Raw genomic sequence first — 19,016 nt, forward strand, 5'->3', positions numbered from 1 at the left:
GAGGTTAGACAGATGTAAGACGGGGGAATCTGCGGGAGTCTCCTCTCGGAACGGGCCGCTAATTTCTTCCCAGCAGTAACTCACAATTTTAGTGTCATCCGTACTTTCTAGAAAGATTTATTTACTTATTTAAATTTTATTTTATTTTAGTATGTTAGTCACCATACAGTACATCATTAGTTTTTGATGCAGTGTTCCATGATTCATTGTTTTCGTATAACACCCAGTGCCCCATGCAGTACGTGCCCTCCTTAATACCCATTACTGTGCTAACCCATCCCCCCACCCCTCTCCCCTCTAGAACCCTCAGTTTGTTTCTCGGAGTCCATAGTCTCTCATGGTTCATCTCCCCCTCCGATTTCCCCCCTTCATTTTTCCCTTCCTTCTCCTAATGTCCTCCACGGTATTCGTTATGTTCCGCGAATAAAGATTTAAAAATAAGTGAAGGCTAGAATGAAATGCAACAACAGTAAAACATAAATTTTGTAATTTATCGTCTTCATGCTTAAATTTGTTTTTGCATGGAATTACAGAATTACATAGATTTCAATGGACATGTCTTATGTGCTGGCAGGAGGATTTCTTCTTCTCCCTAAACTATCATCACTATTTTACTCCTGAATTTCCTCAGTTGTGAATTTAAAAAAGCACAGTGACAGGCACTCTTGCTTTTTTAAGAACGGGAGTCAAGCAGATGTACCATATTGAAATGCTACTTCTACTCATCTTGACTTCAGCACGTGATACCTTCCTGGTATTTTCTGTACATATTGGAAGTGACCGATAAAGAACTAAGAGATGCTTACATATAAATACAACACGCCTTTACTACCCACATCATTCAGGTGTAAATCCAGAGAAAGGTAGTATCCTACAAGAAAACTTCCCCTCTCTGCTTTAGAAGAGAGCAAACCAATGTGCTACATAGAATCACAGAGACTTAGACCTGGAAGGGAGCCCGCTGCATCTAATGCAGGGAAAGAACCAACTAGTTCAAGTGACAGATTAATAATCCCACTTTCCTATACCTAAGCCGTCCTGCACTAGAGAAATCAAAATGTGGTACATTTCCTCATGTAAATATTTTCACCTAAAATATGCTTTGTTTTCATGCTGGGAAGGGGGGAAGTGTGGATATTTATATTTGAATAGGCGCAGATGATGAGGTCAGTGTGATTTCTGTATATTTGCAGATTTGCAAAATGGAGCCGCATTAGCTGCTGAGAATTACCCTTCTTCCAACAACCAAGGCAACGATTCTTTACTCCACCAGCTCTGGTATTAGCTTTGTGATAAAATGTACATAAATGCAAATACTGGCTACACTGAGATTGAATGTATTTTGTCATATGTTGTCATACGTCTCTATCTATATTAATATACTGCCAAACGTAGGAAATGTTGTCATCTACTCTCACTTGCACGGAGGCCTGGAGTCAGGGGTCCCTTCCACATATAAGAGAAGGAATGAAGTCCGATTGAATTAACAAAACACTACCCGCCCTAGATGAAGGCAACCCTTCTCATATTTGTGAACGTGATTTTCCAATTGCTCATCACATATACCTTATCAAAAGCAGATTCTCTAAGAATCACTTTAATTCTGAATTGAACAGTTAGGCTCTAAAGAAGCCTTCACGGACAGGTGGGACATAACTGACTGCAAGGTGAGCATGGCACAAAAGCTGTGATGAAGAGGCCCCAGGGCTATGAGCCACACGCCCAATGACAGAGACGCTCCTGCGTCCTCCTTGGTGCATGAGCCCTCCCAGCCTCCACCCCCAGCACCACACAACCTTGCCCCGCGCAGGGCAGAGGCCCTGACGTGTCACAGGTACCCACGGCTGCCATCGAGGAAGGCCGACGTCAAAGGCAGGGTGAGGGCTTGCATCTGGGGAGAAACCACTGCTGTGGGGGGCAGGTTCACTCTTCTAGCTGTGTGACAGAGAAAGGGACACTGAGCCGCTTATATGTGCACAGATCATAACCCCAATAAAATCATCTGCTTTTAAAAAGTTGGTTATGAACATCCTGTCAAGAAGGTGTTTATCCTGGGCCACCTGGGTGGCTCAGTCGGTTAAGCATCTGTCTTAGGTTCAGGTCATGATCCCAGAGTCCCAGGATCGAGTCTGCATTGGGCTCCCCACTCAGTAGGGAATCTGCTTCCCTCTGCTCCTCCCCCTGCCCATGCTCTCTCTCTTTCGCTTTCACTCTCTCTCTCAAATAAATAAATAAAATCTTTTTTTCTATTTTATTTTATTTTGTCAGAGAGAGAGTGTGAGCATGCGCAGAGGGGAGGGGCAGAGGCAGAGGGAGAAGCAGGCTCCCCGTGGAGCAGGGAGCCCAATGCAGGGTTCGATCCCAGGACCCTGGGATCATGACCTGAGGGGAAGGCAGATGCTTAACCGACTGAGCCACCCAGGCGCCCCAATAAATAAAATCTTAAAAAAAAAAAGGCATTTACCCTACAGGCTCGACTGTGGAGAGTAATTCCGAACGGTTTGGAACTTTCCTATTAAGTTTTTAGGAGCTTGTCTGCAGATTTACATTTCTGCAGATAAGCCCAGGCTCAGGGGACATGTGTGATAATAACCCAGGGCTTCATCAAAGAACATGATCGCTAACTGCAGGCAAGGAGCAGTGGAGTCCAGTTCCAGGTTCGTGAGCCGTCACCTGGGTCTTCAATCTTTGAGTGCATGCACCCTCCCCTCCCGCAGCACCACGCTCTGGCTGGAATAACACTCAGGCAGAATGTGCAAAGCCTGAGGGACAGCTGAGAGGTAAGAGCCGGCAGACAGGCGGGCCGCCTCAGGTGTGCAGGCTGGGCCCACCTGGCAAAAGGGGCCCCTGTTTCTAATTCATACGAGTGCACTGGCCTGGGGGTTGCTGGGGGCCTGAGTGCTCAGTGCATACATCCCCCTGACCCCTCAGGTGCTCAGCTGACTATCTGAAACCCGCACCCCCTCCCCACCCCCCACAGAAGGTGAGGCTGAGTCCTGGGGAAGGAGGTGGAGGAGTGACCAGAGCAAAAGAGACGGCCAAGGGGCGGCCGTGTGCCACCCCTCAGGTCAGCGGTAACCGGGCAACCTTAAATAGCAGCGTTAAGCAAGTACTAAGAATTACACAGACCTCAGAAAGGAAAACAAAAGAACAAACGAGAATCATTGCATATTTTCTCTAGAGGAGAGCCAAACGTAAAAATAAAAAAGATAGATTAGCAAGTTATTCAGGCACCCAAAACGGAGATACACGCATTCTCTCACACAGGCTTACCTGGCTTAACCGTGACATTGACAAATCCTTCTCCAAAGGCATTTTCACCAGAAACTGCTACTTTGAAGGCATAAAGTCCTGCTGACAACTGCAACGTAAAGAAAAGTTACACAGGTAAACACACGAAAGACGTGACGGGTCCACTGCCTAGGAAGTGCTAACACCTCGCAGAAGCCGCGGTCCTGAAGTGAGCGGAGTGCAGGGGCTGGGGAGCATCTCCTCAGGAGCGCTGCCAACACTGCCCCGGGGTCAAGGGTCACGCAGAAGGGCCCACGGCCTGGTTACAGATGCTCACGGGCCGGACAGGTGCCCATGGAACCAGAACGGCCGAGGGCAGCAGCTCGTGGGCGTGGGAATCACACTGTTTTACTAAGTCGCTGGGTGAGGCAGCCGTCGGTGGTCTGGGCGCCACACTCGGAGAAGCGGGGCTCAGGGACGCAGGCGAGAGGGGAGCTCGCGCTCACCCCCAGCTGCGCGGTCTCAGGAACCAAGAGGAGATAGTCATCAGGCGGGAAACCAGACCCCGGGCAGCTCAGTCAGTTTATTGATCCTTATGGTCTGGAAGCGGGGCGTGTTTCTCCTGGTGAGGGGCCTACCTCCTGAAGCCAAAGCATTTGGGAGCTGGAATGGGATTACTGGCAGCTCTGCTGGGAAGCAGAGCCAGAATGTCTCTGCCACTGCACAGAGAACAGGGCCGGGGCGCCTGGGCGGCTCAGCCGTTAAGCATCTGCCTTCGGCTCAGGTCAGGATCCCAGGGTCCTGGGGTCGAGCCCCGCATCGGGCTCCCAGCTCGGCGGGAAGCCTGCTTCTCCCTCTCCCACTCCCCCTCCTCTCGGTCTCTGTCTCTCATGAATGAATAAATAAAATCTTTGAAATAAAAAAAAAAAGAGAGAGAGAGAGGATGGGACTTAGAAGATAGACTTTGCAACCTCACCACAGAGACCCTTGAGCAAGCAGCCTCTTTTCTCCAAGCTGAAATGCCAAGTCATTCAAATAAAGAAAAACCATCTGAAAGTCTCCTTCTTTCACCATCTGCCTGTCTGTCTACATGGTAGGAAGTTCATTCACTTATCACCTTCCTCTGATCGTCATCATAAAACAGATTTTGGGGTTCAACAGCTGACGAGTTAACGGAATTCTCTGGCAGGCCATCAGACACAAGCGGCCTCCAGTTACTTACGTGGGAGACATGAAGAGTCTGCGTGTGTCTTTCTTTTATTTCATCTCGGTAGTTGGCAGGGTGGCTTATTAAACTCCATTCGTAGCTGTAGGTGGTTTCTGGGAGCAAAAACAGAAATGTGAGTCGTCATAAGCTCAGGAAGGTCGCCGTACACAGTCTGGGCGGAGGCAAGAGGATGACAGCCCTGACTCCAGCAGGAGGGGTGCCTGAGACTCTGAACTCCACCGCCAACCTTCACGCAGGGAAGGAATAGCAGGGTTTCCCACCCTTCTAATTTTCGTTCTATTAGAAGAACATACAGCTTATGCAAAACTCATGACATGTCGAAAGTGAAAGAAAGAAAACGTCTCCCTGATCTCCCATGTAGCATCTGGTGACATTCCTTTCAGGGTGACTATGGATGTACGTATACATTTCTACCTAGTATAATCCATTGTACTTCTTCTCCTTTTAATAAAAGGCAAGATTTCCATTGGTTTCATCTGTTGTGGGGGTTTCTTTAAGGACACAAACATGGATGAAACCTTCTGTATGTCTCCCACCGTGAGATGCTAGTAGTTCAAGGGAGAAGTGCCTCAGCCGACAGCATTACAGACAAATGCCAAATATCATCATCTCTGCTTCGATGTCAACCCATCTGTGGTAGGGAGGGGCACGAATGAAGGAACCAACCTGAATGAGAACCACTCAGCACTGTGGGAATGAACATACCCTAAGAAAGAAGACCTCTGACAGGTCAGGGGGAGAGTACCCATGTTTGGGGAAGAGGAGAGCGTTGCTCGAGCAGAAGAAAGGGCATTTTGAGCAACATGTTTCGAGGAGCTGGTGTGAGGCACCCTGAGCACTTCAGAGCTCTGCTGTCAATACTAGAATACCTGTCAACAGAGCTGCAGCCACACTCCCTGTCTCCTCTCGGTGCAATCTTCCCAGGCTCTGCGGGTCACCACAGCTCAGGCTCTGGGACGGGGACGCCTCTCCTGCTCTAACTCATCCCTTGCTTTGCATCCGCAAAAAAGCGTGACTTTCCGTCCCGACCAATGGAAGGATATGTCCTGTATTCAGTTTCCCACACTCCTCTTCGATTTTAAACTACCTCAGTGAGGCTGAATGCTCATGACCACCAAAGCCTCGTCAGCACTCTCCAGGCTTCAGCTGCGACCTCTCGCAGTGCCGTGAGTAACCTGTAAAGACCAGTGAAGAGAGACCCAGCCCACCGGCCTCTGGTGTCACGAAGGGAAGTCAAGCTCTCACCTGCAGGTGGCGCGCGCACAACAAAAGCCTTCAGTTCCACTTGGTTCTCCGGTAAAGTCATTACAAGATTCTCCCCGGCGGACACTGTGAGTGCTTTCACTACAAGTTGATTAGAAATAGTACAGCCCTTTATAAACAATAATGATGTTATATTACTGCCCTACGATAGCTTTGTTATTTATTTACTTATTTTTTTAAGATTTTATTTATTCATTCTTGAGAAACAGAGAGGAGGGGCAGGGGGAGAGGGAGAAGCAGGCTCCCCCCCGAGCAGGGAGCCCGACGTGGGGCTCGATCCCAGGACCCTGGGATCATGACCTGAGCTGAAGGCAGACGCTTAACGACTGAGCCACCCAGGAGCCCCGAGATTTGTTTTTAGATAACATAACATACTTTTATAATAGTTCTCCCTCTGATTTTATCTAAGACGCTTCTTTCCTCTGACTAGTAACTGCACCACGACCTATATTATGCTGCAGGACAGGTTTCGTAAATTTTAAGTTATCCATGGGAGGTGACAAGGTGAAGAAAATATGATTTGGATTGACTGAGCACAGTGTTGGGTAACCAGGGTACTGTGGGTTGAGTCTCTTCTCTCCTACCAGACTTAGCACTTCCTGACTCCCTGGTATGTGCTATTTTTATTAAAAAATTGAGTGTAATCATAAGTGTTTCTATATCATTAGTCACATACCGCTCAGTTCTGATAGCCTCATGAATTATCGCTAATGGCCTTGCTCTTGGAAACTTTCCAAGAGAAAACGCAGTCAACCTCCACAAAAAGGCGATTTTAACTCAGGCAGCGGGGATGTTCACTCTCATCAAAAGCACTTCTCCACTAAACCGGCATTCCGAACCATGTTCATTCACCTTCTCTATAACCAGCAGAACACTGATGTATTCAACTGGCTGGACGCAACTGGACATTCGTTTCACTTGTACAATACAACTGAGACATGTCAAGATATCACACAGAGAAAAGCAAACTTTTGTTTTTGCCTTTTTTTTAAGCTGAGTGCTCTGTAGAGGCCTCAGCTCCTTCAAGATGCTGGGGGCCATGCGGCTCAAACCCACTCCTGCCCTCACAGTCAGTACCCTGTCCTTCCAGTGCCTTTCCTGCACCAGCTGCAGGGGCCTCCCTGGTGTCTCAGGCTGCTCTCTCCCATCACTTCCACGGACTCTTTGCCCTGAAAATCAGCAATTGTGGACCCAGAGGGGACACTGGTCCCAACTTATCATTTTACACATGAGGGAACCGAGCCCTAAAAGGCCAAATAATTGCTCAGTTATACGAATAATTAGCAATAAGAGATCACCAATAATTAATTTAAATGTATTTATCTCAACAGACACACATACCAGATTACACTGTGCCAGGCTCCATTCCAAGGACTTTAAAATGATCACTTCATCTAAGCTTCTAACAACTCCATGCAATAGGTCCTATTAGAACCCAAGGCTCCAACTTCCCAGGCTGGTTTCCTTTCCAAAACACCACATGTCTTCTCTTCTCCTATTACCCTTCTCTGTACTCAAGCTCAGGATCAAAGCAAATCAACAAGACAGAGAGGGTTATCCCCACAGAATGGCTTAGGAAACAAGGTCTCCAATACCTCCTTTATTAGTAAATCTAATGGGAGCTCTTCAGTGTTTGCCATGATCTCTGCAACCCCTGGCTCCTTCATGACATCTTCCTACTTGGAAGTCTCTCTTTCCTTCCCTCAATCCATGCCCTCCTCCTGATATGCTGCCTCTCTGGCAAGACCACTCAGCCAGCTCTGTAGGCTCCCTCTGCTCTTCCAGCTCCTAATGTAATGACGTCTCCAGGGGTCCTCTTCAGGCCTCTCCCGAGCTCACCCACCGCCCTCCCTGGAAGGTGCCATGTGTGCCCTCAGCCTTCAGTTATCACCTCTCTGCTGACGAATCCTGATCCTTTATCTTCAGCCACTGCTCATCTAACTTGCAGTCTCACATGCTCATCGATCTCAGAGTCCTGAGATCCTGCCAGTGAGCCACTCATCAAATCCCAACGATTCCAGCCCCCTGGTAACGCTTCAGCCTGGTTCCTTCTCTCCATCCTTGCAACCACTGCCTCTAGTCCTAATGGATCTTCTTGTCTCCAGTCGACTCCGTATTATTTTCTTGAAGACAAATCTCATCATTTCATTTTCCTGCTTAAAATCACTCAGAGATTCTCTATACTTACCCGATAAAGCACAAATTCCTTAGCACAGATTACAGATCTTACAGATCTTCTGAAATCTTGCCCTGCTTACCACTCCAGATTCATACCTTGCCCTTCCCTCTCAAGCACATGATCAGCTCCAGCCAGACTGACCTCCTGACTGCTCTCCCAGAATGTCACAGCACCCCTGTACTTTCATTCTCTTGCACAGGGTAGGAAACGCTGAGCACAGTGCCCAGTGCTCGGTAAGTACTCACGGAATAGAATTATCATTATCATTATTACACATCGCTGCCCTGACTTGCACAACACACCAACCCCATTTTAGCTGGCTTGTTCTGTCCCAGCATCGTCACCTCTGGAAAGGCTTCCCTGGCCCTTCTGAAAGGTCAGGCGGGGCATCTCCCATCGCTCCTGTCACAGCACTTACCATAGGATATGAAAACCAGCTATTCACCAGTCCCTCGCATTGGCTGCCCTATAGATCACTGAGGGAACAGACAAAGTTCATGTTTTCATTGCTGATGTGGAGCACCGTTTCTAGCACAGGAGAGAGGCTTGAAGATGCGCCTGGAGGGGACGAGTAAACCTTAACGTTGCCACTAGTCTATTTGACAGCATGGTTTTGTACTTTTCCTCCAGCTGTACTGTTCTCACAGTTACCTGTCCTGGGAGCAGTGGTCGGAGACGCAGGTTGCTCTGGTGGGGTGGGCTCAGCAGGGACGAGGCTAGTGGGAGGGGTCGGGGCGCCATGCTCTGGGCTCTGCACAGGGACTGTGGGAAGCGGGCTCTTCTCTGTGGAGGCTGGGTGGAATGCCACTCTGGCTGGAGGAGGATGACGGGAAGGCATGAGAACCTAGGAGATCAATCACAAAGACAAACTGGTAGGAAAGGAAAAAACGACGTCAAGCAACACAATGTCACTGAGCTTTTACATAAATGAGATTCAGTGGCATTCAAAATACCATGTTTAATATCACAAAATGTTAGAACTCTAGACCATGTTTTTTTTTTTTTTGAAGATTTATTAATTTATGAGAGAGAGAGCAAGTGTGCACGCATATGCTTGTGAGTGGCGGCGGAGGAGGGAGAGAGAATCTCAAGTAGATTCCCCGCTGAGCAGGGGGCCCAATGTGGGGCTTGATCCCAGAACCCTGAGATCGCGACCTGAGCTGAAACCAAGGGTTGGATGCTTAACTGGCTGAGCCACCCAGGCGCCCCTAGACCATCTCTTTCAAATATTCTCTCTGCTATCTATTAAAAAAAATACGTAAGAAAACTGTGGGTTGGACAGTTATTATAAGTGAACACACACATGCAAAGATCAAAAGAGACAAAATAACTGTAGTGGGCCTCTGAACTAGTCAATAAGGCAAAAACTGAAGACAGGTAATTCAACAACCAGGCTTCTAGAGTAAACAATCTCTAATTATAACGACTATTGTGTATAAAGTAACCGGAAGTTACAGTTCTAGTTAGCCAACTAAAGCTTTTTTTTTAAGATTTATTTATTTGAGTGGGGTTGGGGAAGAGGGAAAGGGAGAGAAGGAGATCCAACTAAGCAGGAAACCCGACATGGGGCTTGATCCCACCACCCAAAGATCATGACCTGAGCCGAGATCAAGAGTCTAACGCTTAACTGACTGAGCCACCCAGGCGCCCCAGCCAACTTCAAGTTTTTAAATTATATCCAATGTGCCTCCATCAGGGACCCAACAAGCAGCACATCCGGGGAGACTCCCCTTCCTCTCCCAGGAGGAGAGGCACGGGAGCACAGCACAGGGATCTGCTGGGTTTGGAGACTCCACACCAAGTCATGAGCCAGAGATGGAAACGCCTGGTCACAGGCCGGGTGAGCACGGAATGCGGCCAGAGACCGGGGAGACGGGAGTGACTGACTGCTTTTCTCTGGGGGCTGAGAACTGCTTTTCTCTGGGGGCTGGCAGGACTGAGGAACAGGCCCCGAGTTCTCGGCTCCTCTGGGGCGGAGATTGGGAAGCCCCCATTTTCACTCTCATCCTCCAAAGCTGTACAGAAAGCTCGCAGGGAACAAAAGCTCCCGAGAGCAAACCCGAGCAGATTACTCAGCCCGGACCGGCAAAGACATTTGGGAACCACGGCAACAGGCCCCTCCCCCAGATCAGCAAGAACAGCCAGCAGGCCAAGACCAAGTTAACCAATCAATGAGAACGGCAGAACTCCCGCGCTAGGGGAATACTGCACATAGAATTCATGGCTTTTTTACCATGATTCTTTAGTCGTTCAAAGATAATTTTTTTAATTTTCTTTATTTTTTTCTTTTTCTACTTTTTTAGTTGAATTTTTCTTCTTTCCTTTTTCAACCAACATCAATTCCTTTTTTAAAATCTTTTTTAATTTTTATCTTTACAGTCATATTCCACCACTTCATCATATTTACCCTTATTTTTGTATATATATGTTTCTCTTTTTTAAAAATTTTGGGAGGCAATTTCTCCTAACAGACCAAAATAAATGCAAACTCTAGTGTGTGGCTCTGTTATATTCATCAGCCTGATCATATTCATTTTTTGTTTGTTTCCCTTTCTTTTCCCCCTGGTTTTGGGTCTCTTCTGATTTGGTTAGTGTATATTTTTCTGGGGTCATTTTTACCCTTTTAGCATTTTGTTCTCTCATTCATCTATTCTCCTCTAGACAAAATGACAAGACGGAAAAACTCACCTCAAAAAAAGAGCAAGAGGCAGTACCGACTGCCAGGGACCTAATCAATACAGACATTAGTAAGATGTTGGAACTAGAATTCAGAATGACAATTATAAAGATACTAGCTGGGCTGGAAAAAAAGCATAGAATATACTAGAGCATCCCTTTCTGGAGAAATAAAATCTAACCAAGTCGAAATCAAAAAGGTTATTAATGAGGTGTAATCAAAAATGGGGGCACTAACTGCTAGGATAAATGAGGCAGAAGAGAGAATCAGCGATATAGAAGACCAAATGATGGAGAATAAAGAAGCTGAGAAAAAGAGATAAACAACTATAGGATCATGAGGGGAGAATTCGAGAGATAAGTGATACGATAAGACGAAACAACATTAGAATAATTGGGATCCCAGAAGAAGAAGAAAGAGAGAGAGGGGCAGAAGGTATATTGGAGCAAATTATAGCAGAGAACTTCCCTAATTTGGGGAAGGAAACAAGCATCAAAATACAGGAGGCACGGAGAACCCCCCCTCAAAATCAATAAAAATAGGTCAACACCCCGACATCTAATAGTAAAACTCTCAAGTCTCAAACAAAGAGAAAATCCTGAAAACACCTCGGGACAAGAGGTCTGTAACCTACAACGGTAGGAACATTAGACTGGCAGCAGACCTATCTATCCACAGAGACCAGGCAGGCCAGAAAGGACTGGCATGATATATTCAGCGCACTAAATGAGAAAAATATGCAGCCAAGAATACTATATCCAGCTAGGCTGTCATTGAAAATAGAAGGAGAGATAAAGGGTACCTGGGTGGCTCAGTCAGTTAAGCAGCTGCCTTCAGCTCAGGTCATGATCCCAGAGTCCTGGGATCGAGCCCCGCATCGGGCTCCCTGCTCAGCGGAGAGCCTGCTTCTCCCCCTGCTCATGCTCTCTCTCTCCCTGTATCTCTGTGTCTCGAATGAATAAATAAAAAAATCTTAAAAAAAAAAATGATGAACAGGGAAATAAAGGCTTTAAATGACACACTGGACTAGATGGACTTCACAGACATATTCAGAACATTCCATACCAAAGCAACAAAATACACATTCTTCTCTAGTGCCCATGGAACATTCTCCAGAACAGATTACATCCTGGGTCACAAATCAGGTCTCAACCAGTACCATAAGATTGGGATCATTCCCCACATATTTTCAGACCACAATGCTTTGAAACTAGAACTCAAATCACAAGAGGAAAGTTGGAAAGAACTCAAATATATGGAGGCTAAAGAGCATCCTACTAAAGAATGAATGGGTCAACCAGGAAATTGGAGAAGAATTTAAAAAAATTCATGGAAACAAATGAAAATGAAAACACAACGGTTCAAAATCTTTGGGATGCAGCAAAGGCGGTCCTAAGAGGAAAGTATATAGCAATACAAGCCTTTCTCAAGAAACAAGAAAGGTCTCAAATACACAACCTAACCCTTCACCTAAAGGAGTTGGAGAAAGAACAGTAAAAAAAGCCAAACCTAGCAGAAGAAGAGAAATAATAAAGATCAGAGCAGAAATCAATGAAATAGAAACCCAAAGAACAGTAGAACAGATCAGTGAAACTAGGAGCTGGTTCTTTGAAAGAATAAATAAGACTGATAAACCCTGGCCAGACTGATCAAAAAGAAAAGAGAAAGGACCCAAATAAATAAATCATGAATGAAAGAGGAGAGATCACAACCAACATGAAAGAAATACAATTATAAGAACGTATTATGAGCAACTATATGCCAGCAAATTAGATAATCTGGAAGAAATGGATGCATTCCTAGAGACGTAGAAACTACCAAAACTGAACCAGGAAGAAATAGAAAACCTGAACAGACCCATAACCAGTAAGGAAATTGAAGCAGTCATCAAAAATCTCCCAACAAGAGCCCGGGCCCAGATGGCTTCTCAGGGTAATTCTACCAAACATTTAAAGAAGAATTAATACCTATTCTTCTGAAGCTGTTTCAAAGAATAGAAATGGAAGGAAAGGGGTGCCTGAGTGGCTCAGTCGTTAAGCGTCTGCCTTCAGCTCAGGTCATGATCCCAGGGTCCTGGGATTGAGCCCCACATCGGGCTCCCTGCTCAGTGGGAAGCCTGCTTCTCCCTCCCCAACTCCCCCTGCTTGTGTAACCTCTCTCGCTGTCTCTCTCTGTCAAATAAATAAAATCTTAAAAAAAAAAAAAAGAAATGGAAGGAAAACCTCCAAACTCACTTTATGAGGCCAGCATTACCTTGATCCCAAAACCAGACAGAGACCCCATCAAAAAGAAGAATGCAGACCAATATCCCTGATGAACATGGATGCAAAAATTCTCACCAAAATACTAGCCAATAGGATCCAACAGTACATTAAAAGGATTATTCACCACGACCAAGTGGGATTTATTCCTGGACTGCAAGGTTGGTTCAACATCCACAAATCAATCAATGCGATACAGTACATTAAAAAAAGAAAGAACAAGAACCATATGATCCTCTCAATAGATGCAGAAAAAGCATTTGACAAAGTACAGCATCCTTTCTTGATTAAAACTCTTCAGAGTATAGGGATAGAGGGTACACACCTCAATATCATAAAAGCCATCTATGAAAAACCCACAGTGAATATCATTCTCAATGGGAAAAAACTGAGAGCTTTCCCCCTAAGGTCAGGAAGACGGCAAGGATGTCCATTATCACCACTGCTGTTCAACATAGTATTAGAAGTTCTAGCCACAGCAATCAGACAACAAAAAGAAATCAAAGGCATCCAAATCGGCAAAGAAGAAGTCAAATTCTCACTCTTTGCAGATGATATGATACTTTATGTGGAACACCCAAAAGACTCCACCCCAAAACTGCTAGAACTCATACAGGAATTCAGGCAAGTAGCAGGATATAAAATCAATGCACAGAAATCAGTGGCATTCCTATACACCAACAATAAGACAGAAGAAAGAGAAATTAAGGAATCAATCTCACTTACAATTGCACCCAAAACCATAAGATACCTAGGAATAAATCCAACCAAAGAGGCAAAGAATCTGTACTAAGAAAACTATAAAATACTCATGAAAGAAATTGAGGAAGACACAAAGAAATGGAAAAACGTTCCATGCTCATGGATTGGAAGAACAAATATTGTGAATGTGTCAATACTACCTAGAGCAATCTACATATTTAATGCAATCCCTATCAAAATACCATCCACTTTTTTCAAAGAAATGGAACAAATAATCCTAAAATTTGTATGGAACCAGGAAAGACCCCAAATAGCCAGAGGAATGTTGAGAAAGAAAACCAAAGCTGGTGGCATCACAATTCCGGACTTCAAGCTCTATTACAAAGCTGTAATCATCAAGATGGTATGGTACTGGCACAAAAACAGACACATAGATCAATGGGACAGTATAGAGAACCCAGAAACGGACCCTCAACTCTATGGTCAACTCATCTTTGACAAAGCAGGAAAGAATGTCCAATGGAAAAAAGACAGTCTCTTCAACAAATGGTGTTGGGAAAATTGGACAGCCACATGCAGAAGAATGAAACCGGACCATTTCCTTACACCACACACAAAAACAGACCCCAAATGTATGAAAGACCTAAATGTGAAACAAGAATCCATCAAAATCCTAGAGGAGAACACAGGCAGCAACCTCTTCGACCTCAGCCGCAGCAACTTCTTCCTAGAAACATCACCAAAGGCAAGGGAAGCAAGGGCAAAAATGAACTACTGGGACTTCATCAAGATACAAAGCTTTTGCACAGCAAAAGAAACCGTCAATAAAACCAAAAGACAACTGACAGAATGGGAGAAGATATTTGCAAATGACCTGTCAGATAAAGGGCTAGTATCCAAAATCTATAAAGAATTTACCAAACTCAACACCCAAAGAACAAATGATCCAATGAAGAAATGGGCAGAAGACATGAACAGACATTTTTCCAAAGAAGACATTTAAATGTCCAACAGACACATGAAAAAGTGCCCAATATCGCTCAGCATCAAGGAAGTACAAATCAAAACCACAATGAGATACCATCTCACACCAGTCAGAATGGCTAAAATTAACAAGTCAGGAAACGACAGATGTTGGCGGGGATGTGGAGAAAGGGGAACCCTCCTACACTGTTGGTGGGAATGCAAGCTGGTGCATCCACTCTGGAAAACAGTATGGAGGGTCCTCAAAAAGTTGAAAATGGGGCGCCTGGGTGGCTCAGTCATTAAGCGTCTGCCTTTGCCTCAGGTCATGATCCCAGGATGCTGGAATCGAGCCCTGTATCGGGCTCCCTGCTCAGTGGGGAGCCTGCTTTTCCCTCTCCCCGCTCCCCCCCTTTGCTCCTATTCTCTATCGCTCTCTCTCTCTCTAATAAATAAAGACAATCTTTAAAAAAAAAAGTTGAAAATAGAGCTACCCTACAACCCAGCAATTGCACTACTAGGTATTTACCCCAAAGATACAAATGTAGTGATCTGAAGGGGCACGTGCACCCCAATATTTATAGCAGCAATGTCCACAATAGCCAAACTATGGAAACGGCCTAGATGTCCATCAACAGATGAATGGATAAAGAAGATGTGGTATATATATATACAATGGAATATTATGCAGCCATCAAAAAATGAAATCTTGCCATTTGCAACGATGTGGATGGAACTAGAGGGTATTATGCTAAGCAAAATAAGTAAATCAGAGAAAGACAAGTATCATATGATCTCACTGATAAGAGCAATTTGAGAAACAAGACAGATGATCATAGGGTAAGGGAGGGAAAAATGAAACAAGAGGAAACCAGAGAGGGAGACAAACCATAAGAGACTTAATCTCAGGAAACAAACTGAGGGTTGCTGGAGTGGAGGGGGTTGGGAGGGATGGGGTGGCTGGGTGATGGACATTGGGGAGGGTATGTGCTATGGTGAGCACTGTGAATTGTGTAAGACTGATGAATCACAGACCTGTACCCCTGAAACAAATAATGCATTATATGTTAAAAAAAAAAAAAAAAAACAGGTAGTGGGTTATAGGAAAAGAAAATTAATTTTCCTTATACCCCTCTAGTTTTTTGGGTGAGACCACCACTCCCCATAATAAAAAGGCAGATTAACAGAAGGAAAACAAATTTAATTATGTATGTACAAAGGTATGTACAGGTATCCCGTAAAGATAGGAAATGCAAAGAAATGGCCAAAACAGAAGATTTAATACATTTTAGACAAAGAAATAATAGATTTGTGAAGAATTGACAGGACAAAGGGGTCTCGACTTGGGGGCAGTTGATGGTAAAGAAGGAACAGGGTTTGTGTATATTGTCTTCTTGAATACAGTCTTCCCTCCTAAATGCCCTCCTGGCGCAGGGCGGCGGGTCAGATTGTCCTTCCTACACCATCGTTTCCTCGGTACCATTAATTCAAAATAATCAATATGCCAAAGTGCCATGTTTGGGGATGACATTCTGAACCCCTACAGGGTCGACCACAATTTTAAGATGCTTGGTTTCTTTGAGGTTTCAGACATCAAGGTTTGTAAAGTGAGTGCTAATATAAGAGACTGTTCATCGCATCTGTGCTGAGAATAGTAGGAAGTTCAGAATCCCTGCAAACCAGAGCTCCAGAACAGGTGTTCACAGCATATTATCGTGATGCCTCTGTAGAGAACAGAAACCGGAGTAAGGCAGAGGGCCCACAGTGGCCCCCTAACCCCCTGGCTTGAATAAAGACAGGCTCTAAGGTGACGCACCTCAAAACATCCATAACCCCAGGTGACCAATGGGCTACTAACACCTGAACACAGGTCCCCAAAAGGGAAAACTGCATACGTCCCCACACCTCCTCACCTCCCCCCCCAATTCCCCCTTAACTACAGCCCCCCACCACCGCCTCCTGGCAGCCCTCTGTGCTTTGCTGTCCTGCCCACAGCTCCCTCGCAGTGTGTTCAATAAACTTCTATCTCCTCTGTTCTGCCCTGGGTGAATTCTCAACCCCCGCACCGCCGGCCTCCACCTGACCAGCTTGCCCCACATTTGGTGGCCCCTCCCATCTGATCAACAGACCCCCTCTCCTTTACAGCCTCCGTAAATGCCACAAGATAAACCAGACTTTTTAGTTTTAGACAGTCTTGAAATATTACTACCAAGTTGAAATAAAGAATGGAGTCCATAGACAGTGGTGGGAAACATTAAGGCGCCGCTCGAAGGGTTCACAGCCACCACCAGGTCACAGCTGAGGGGACGACTCCACTCCTGCCTCCTCTCCAGACCATTTCCTTCCCCACCACGGCGCTTCTCGAGGCTGGAAGGGCATGCCAGTTCCTCACTCACTCTTGGGCCCTGTGCCATGGCCTCCACAGAGCGCTCCTGGCTGAGTCGTCAGCATGCAGGTCCTCCTTGACATACCTCACCCAAAGAAAATGGATCCTCCATGGAAGCAATGGGCACCCCCCGCCCCCCATTTCGACCTTCAATTTACATCTGGCTGGGTCAACAAGAGTCTCAAATGCCTTGTTTCTTTTTTTCTATTCTTATTTACTGCGAAACACCTTCTTGTAGGTGCATCTCTCTGGTCTTGCACACTTGAAAACAAAACCACAGGAAACATCGTTTATCCTCTACAAATTTAATCTGGATGTGTTTCAAATTTCTTGAATTAGTCCTGTTCAGTCGCACTATTTTATGAATAATGCTGCTACGCGTCCTCGTATGTACAAATGCTTTCGTTCCTTTTGGGTAAAGACTTAGAGGTTGAGTGGCTGGGTCATATGATAACTCTATGTTTATCGTTTTTTTTAAGGTTTTTGTTTTGTTTTGTTTTTAAAGATTTTATTTATTTATTTGACAGGGAGAGACACAACAAGAGAGGGAACACAAACAAGGGGAGAGGGAGAAGCAGGGAGCCTGATGTGGGGCTCGATCCCAGGACCCTGGGATCATGATCTGAGCTGAAGGCAGACGCTTAACTGACTGAGCCACCCAGGCGCCCCTTGTTTTGTTTTTCTTAGAGACAGTGAGCGCGGGTGTGCCAGCAGGGGTGGGGGAGGGGAAAAGGGTGAGGGAATCAGAATCCTAAGCAGACTCCATGCTCAGCATAGAGGCCCAGGCGGGGCTTGACCTTACTACCCTGAGATCACGACCTGAGCAGAAATCAAGAGTCGGACATTCAACCAGCTGAGCCACCCGGGTGCCCCACTATGTTTATGTTCTTGAGGAACTGCTGGACTGTTTTTCAAGTGCCTATACCATTTTATTCTCCCACCAGCAGTGCCTGAGGGTTCTCATTTCTCCATCCTTACTAATACTTGTTCTCTTTCTTTTAAATTCTAGCTACTCAGGGCAAGTGGTATCTCACCATGGCTTTGATTTGCATGTCCCTAAAGATGAATGCTATTAAGTTAATTAAATAAGGAAGCCATTCTACCGAAGACAAAGAGAGATGCTGGAGGTGGGGGGCCAGTTATGAGAGGTTTCCGTGAAGAACACAGAAAATAAAGGTAAGGTTGTTATACATACAGATTTCAGTCCCCGCCTTGTCCAGCAATAAGAGTTTGTACTGATTTGGAATCACCCTCTTCCTGGTTCAGAGGAGGAGAGGCTTACAAATGGAGATTTCCCTTATAAAAGGATAAGTTGTTTTTAACAGCTTCTCTTGTTAGTGTATTGTCTCAAAAATAAGCAGTTCAAGTCATCCTTACGCCAAAAGGGCATATTTTGGGGTCACATATTCTGATACCCTTCAATCCGTTTTGAGTCAATTTATGGGGCGTAAGGTAGGGATCTAAATTCAGTTTTTGTATAGGAATATCCAGTTGTCCCAGTACCATTTGTTGAAAAGACTATTCTTTTCCCCATGGGATTTTCATGGCACCTTTATTAAATACAATTGTACTATTTTAAATACTTTTTTGGTAAGAGAAGAAATCTGTTTTTGTCATTAATTCCAAACTTTCTACTTTAGGAGAATAAAATATTTCTTATGCTGCAGATCTAATGTTTATCAACACTAATTCAAGGATTATCTACAACTCAGTTCAGTTCAAAAAAAATTAATTTGAATGGGGCGCCTGGGTGGCTCAGTCGTTAAGCATCTGCTTCCGCCTCAGGTCATGATCCCAGGGTCCTGGGATCGAGCCCCGCATCGGGCTCCCTGCTCAGTGGGAAACCTGCTTCTCCCTCTGCCTGCTCTCCCTTGCTTGTATTCTCTCTCTGGCTGTCTCTCTGTCAAATAAATAAAATCTCTAAAAAAAAATTAATTTGAACGTAGGGAAAATTTGTATTTCAGTGTAAAATAAAATACTGTCTATAGGCTTTCCCAGTTCTCTGATTCTAGACTTTCTTGTATTTGAACTATTTTACAATTCTATCAATTGTAGGTAACTGACAATGATGAGGGAGCAGAAGGCTCGCTGAGGACGAAGCAGCAGCTGACACCCTACACCCCGCC

The 19,016-nt window shown here is 45.2% G+C and overlaps 1 protein-coding gene and 1 long non-coding RNA gene across 2 annotated transcripts in view; one reads left to right on the top strand and one right to left on the bottom strand.

Annotated features, from left to right (window-relative positions):
• The window catches only part of LOC141370107 (uncharacterized), a 23,168-nt gene extending 21,822 nt beyond the window's left edge, over window positions 1-1,346 (top strand). The window contains exon 3 of the long non-coding RNA XR_012373861.1: window positions 1,194-1,346. This is a non-coding gene — a long non-coding RNA (uncharacterized lncRNA). The remainder of the gene's footprint in view (window positions 1-1,193) is intronic.
• KIAA0319 (KIAA0319 ortholog) overlaps window positions 1-19,016 on the bottom strand; it is a 96,426-nt gene that overhangs the window by 37,621 nt on the left and 39,789 nt on the right. The window contains exons 4-9 of the mRNA XM_073877636.1: window positions 8,553-8,745; window positions 5,705-5,803; window positions 4,454-4,551; window positions 3,274-3,361; window positions 1,843-1,935; window positions 15-107 (exon numbers count right to left, since the gene is read on the bottom strand). Coding sequence (XP_073733737.1) covers window positions 15-107; window positions 1,843-1,935; window positions 3,274-3,361; window positions 4,454-4,551; window positions 5,705-5,803; window positions 8,553-8,745 — 664 coding nt within the window. The remainder of the gene's footprint in view (window positions 1-14; window positions 108-1,842; window positions 1,936-3,273; window positions 3,362-4,453; window positions 4,552-5,704; window positions 5,804-8,552; window positions 8,746-19,016) is intronic.

The sequence above is a fragment of the Callorhinus ursinus genome, unplaced genomic scaffold, assembly GCF_003265705.2.
Source record: "Callorhinus ursinus isolate GAN/ISIS: 27379988/994484 unplaced genomic scaffold, GSC_fseal_2.0 scaffold26, whole genome shotgun sequence".
Taxonomy (NCBI): Eukaryota; Metazoa; Chordata; class Mammalia; order Carnivora; family Otariidae; genus Callorhinus; species Callorhinus ursinus.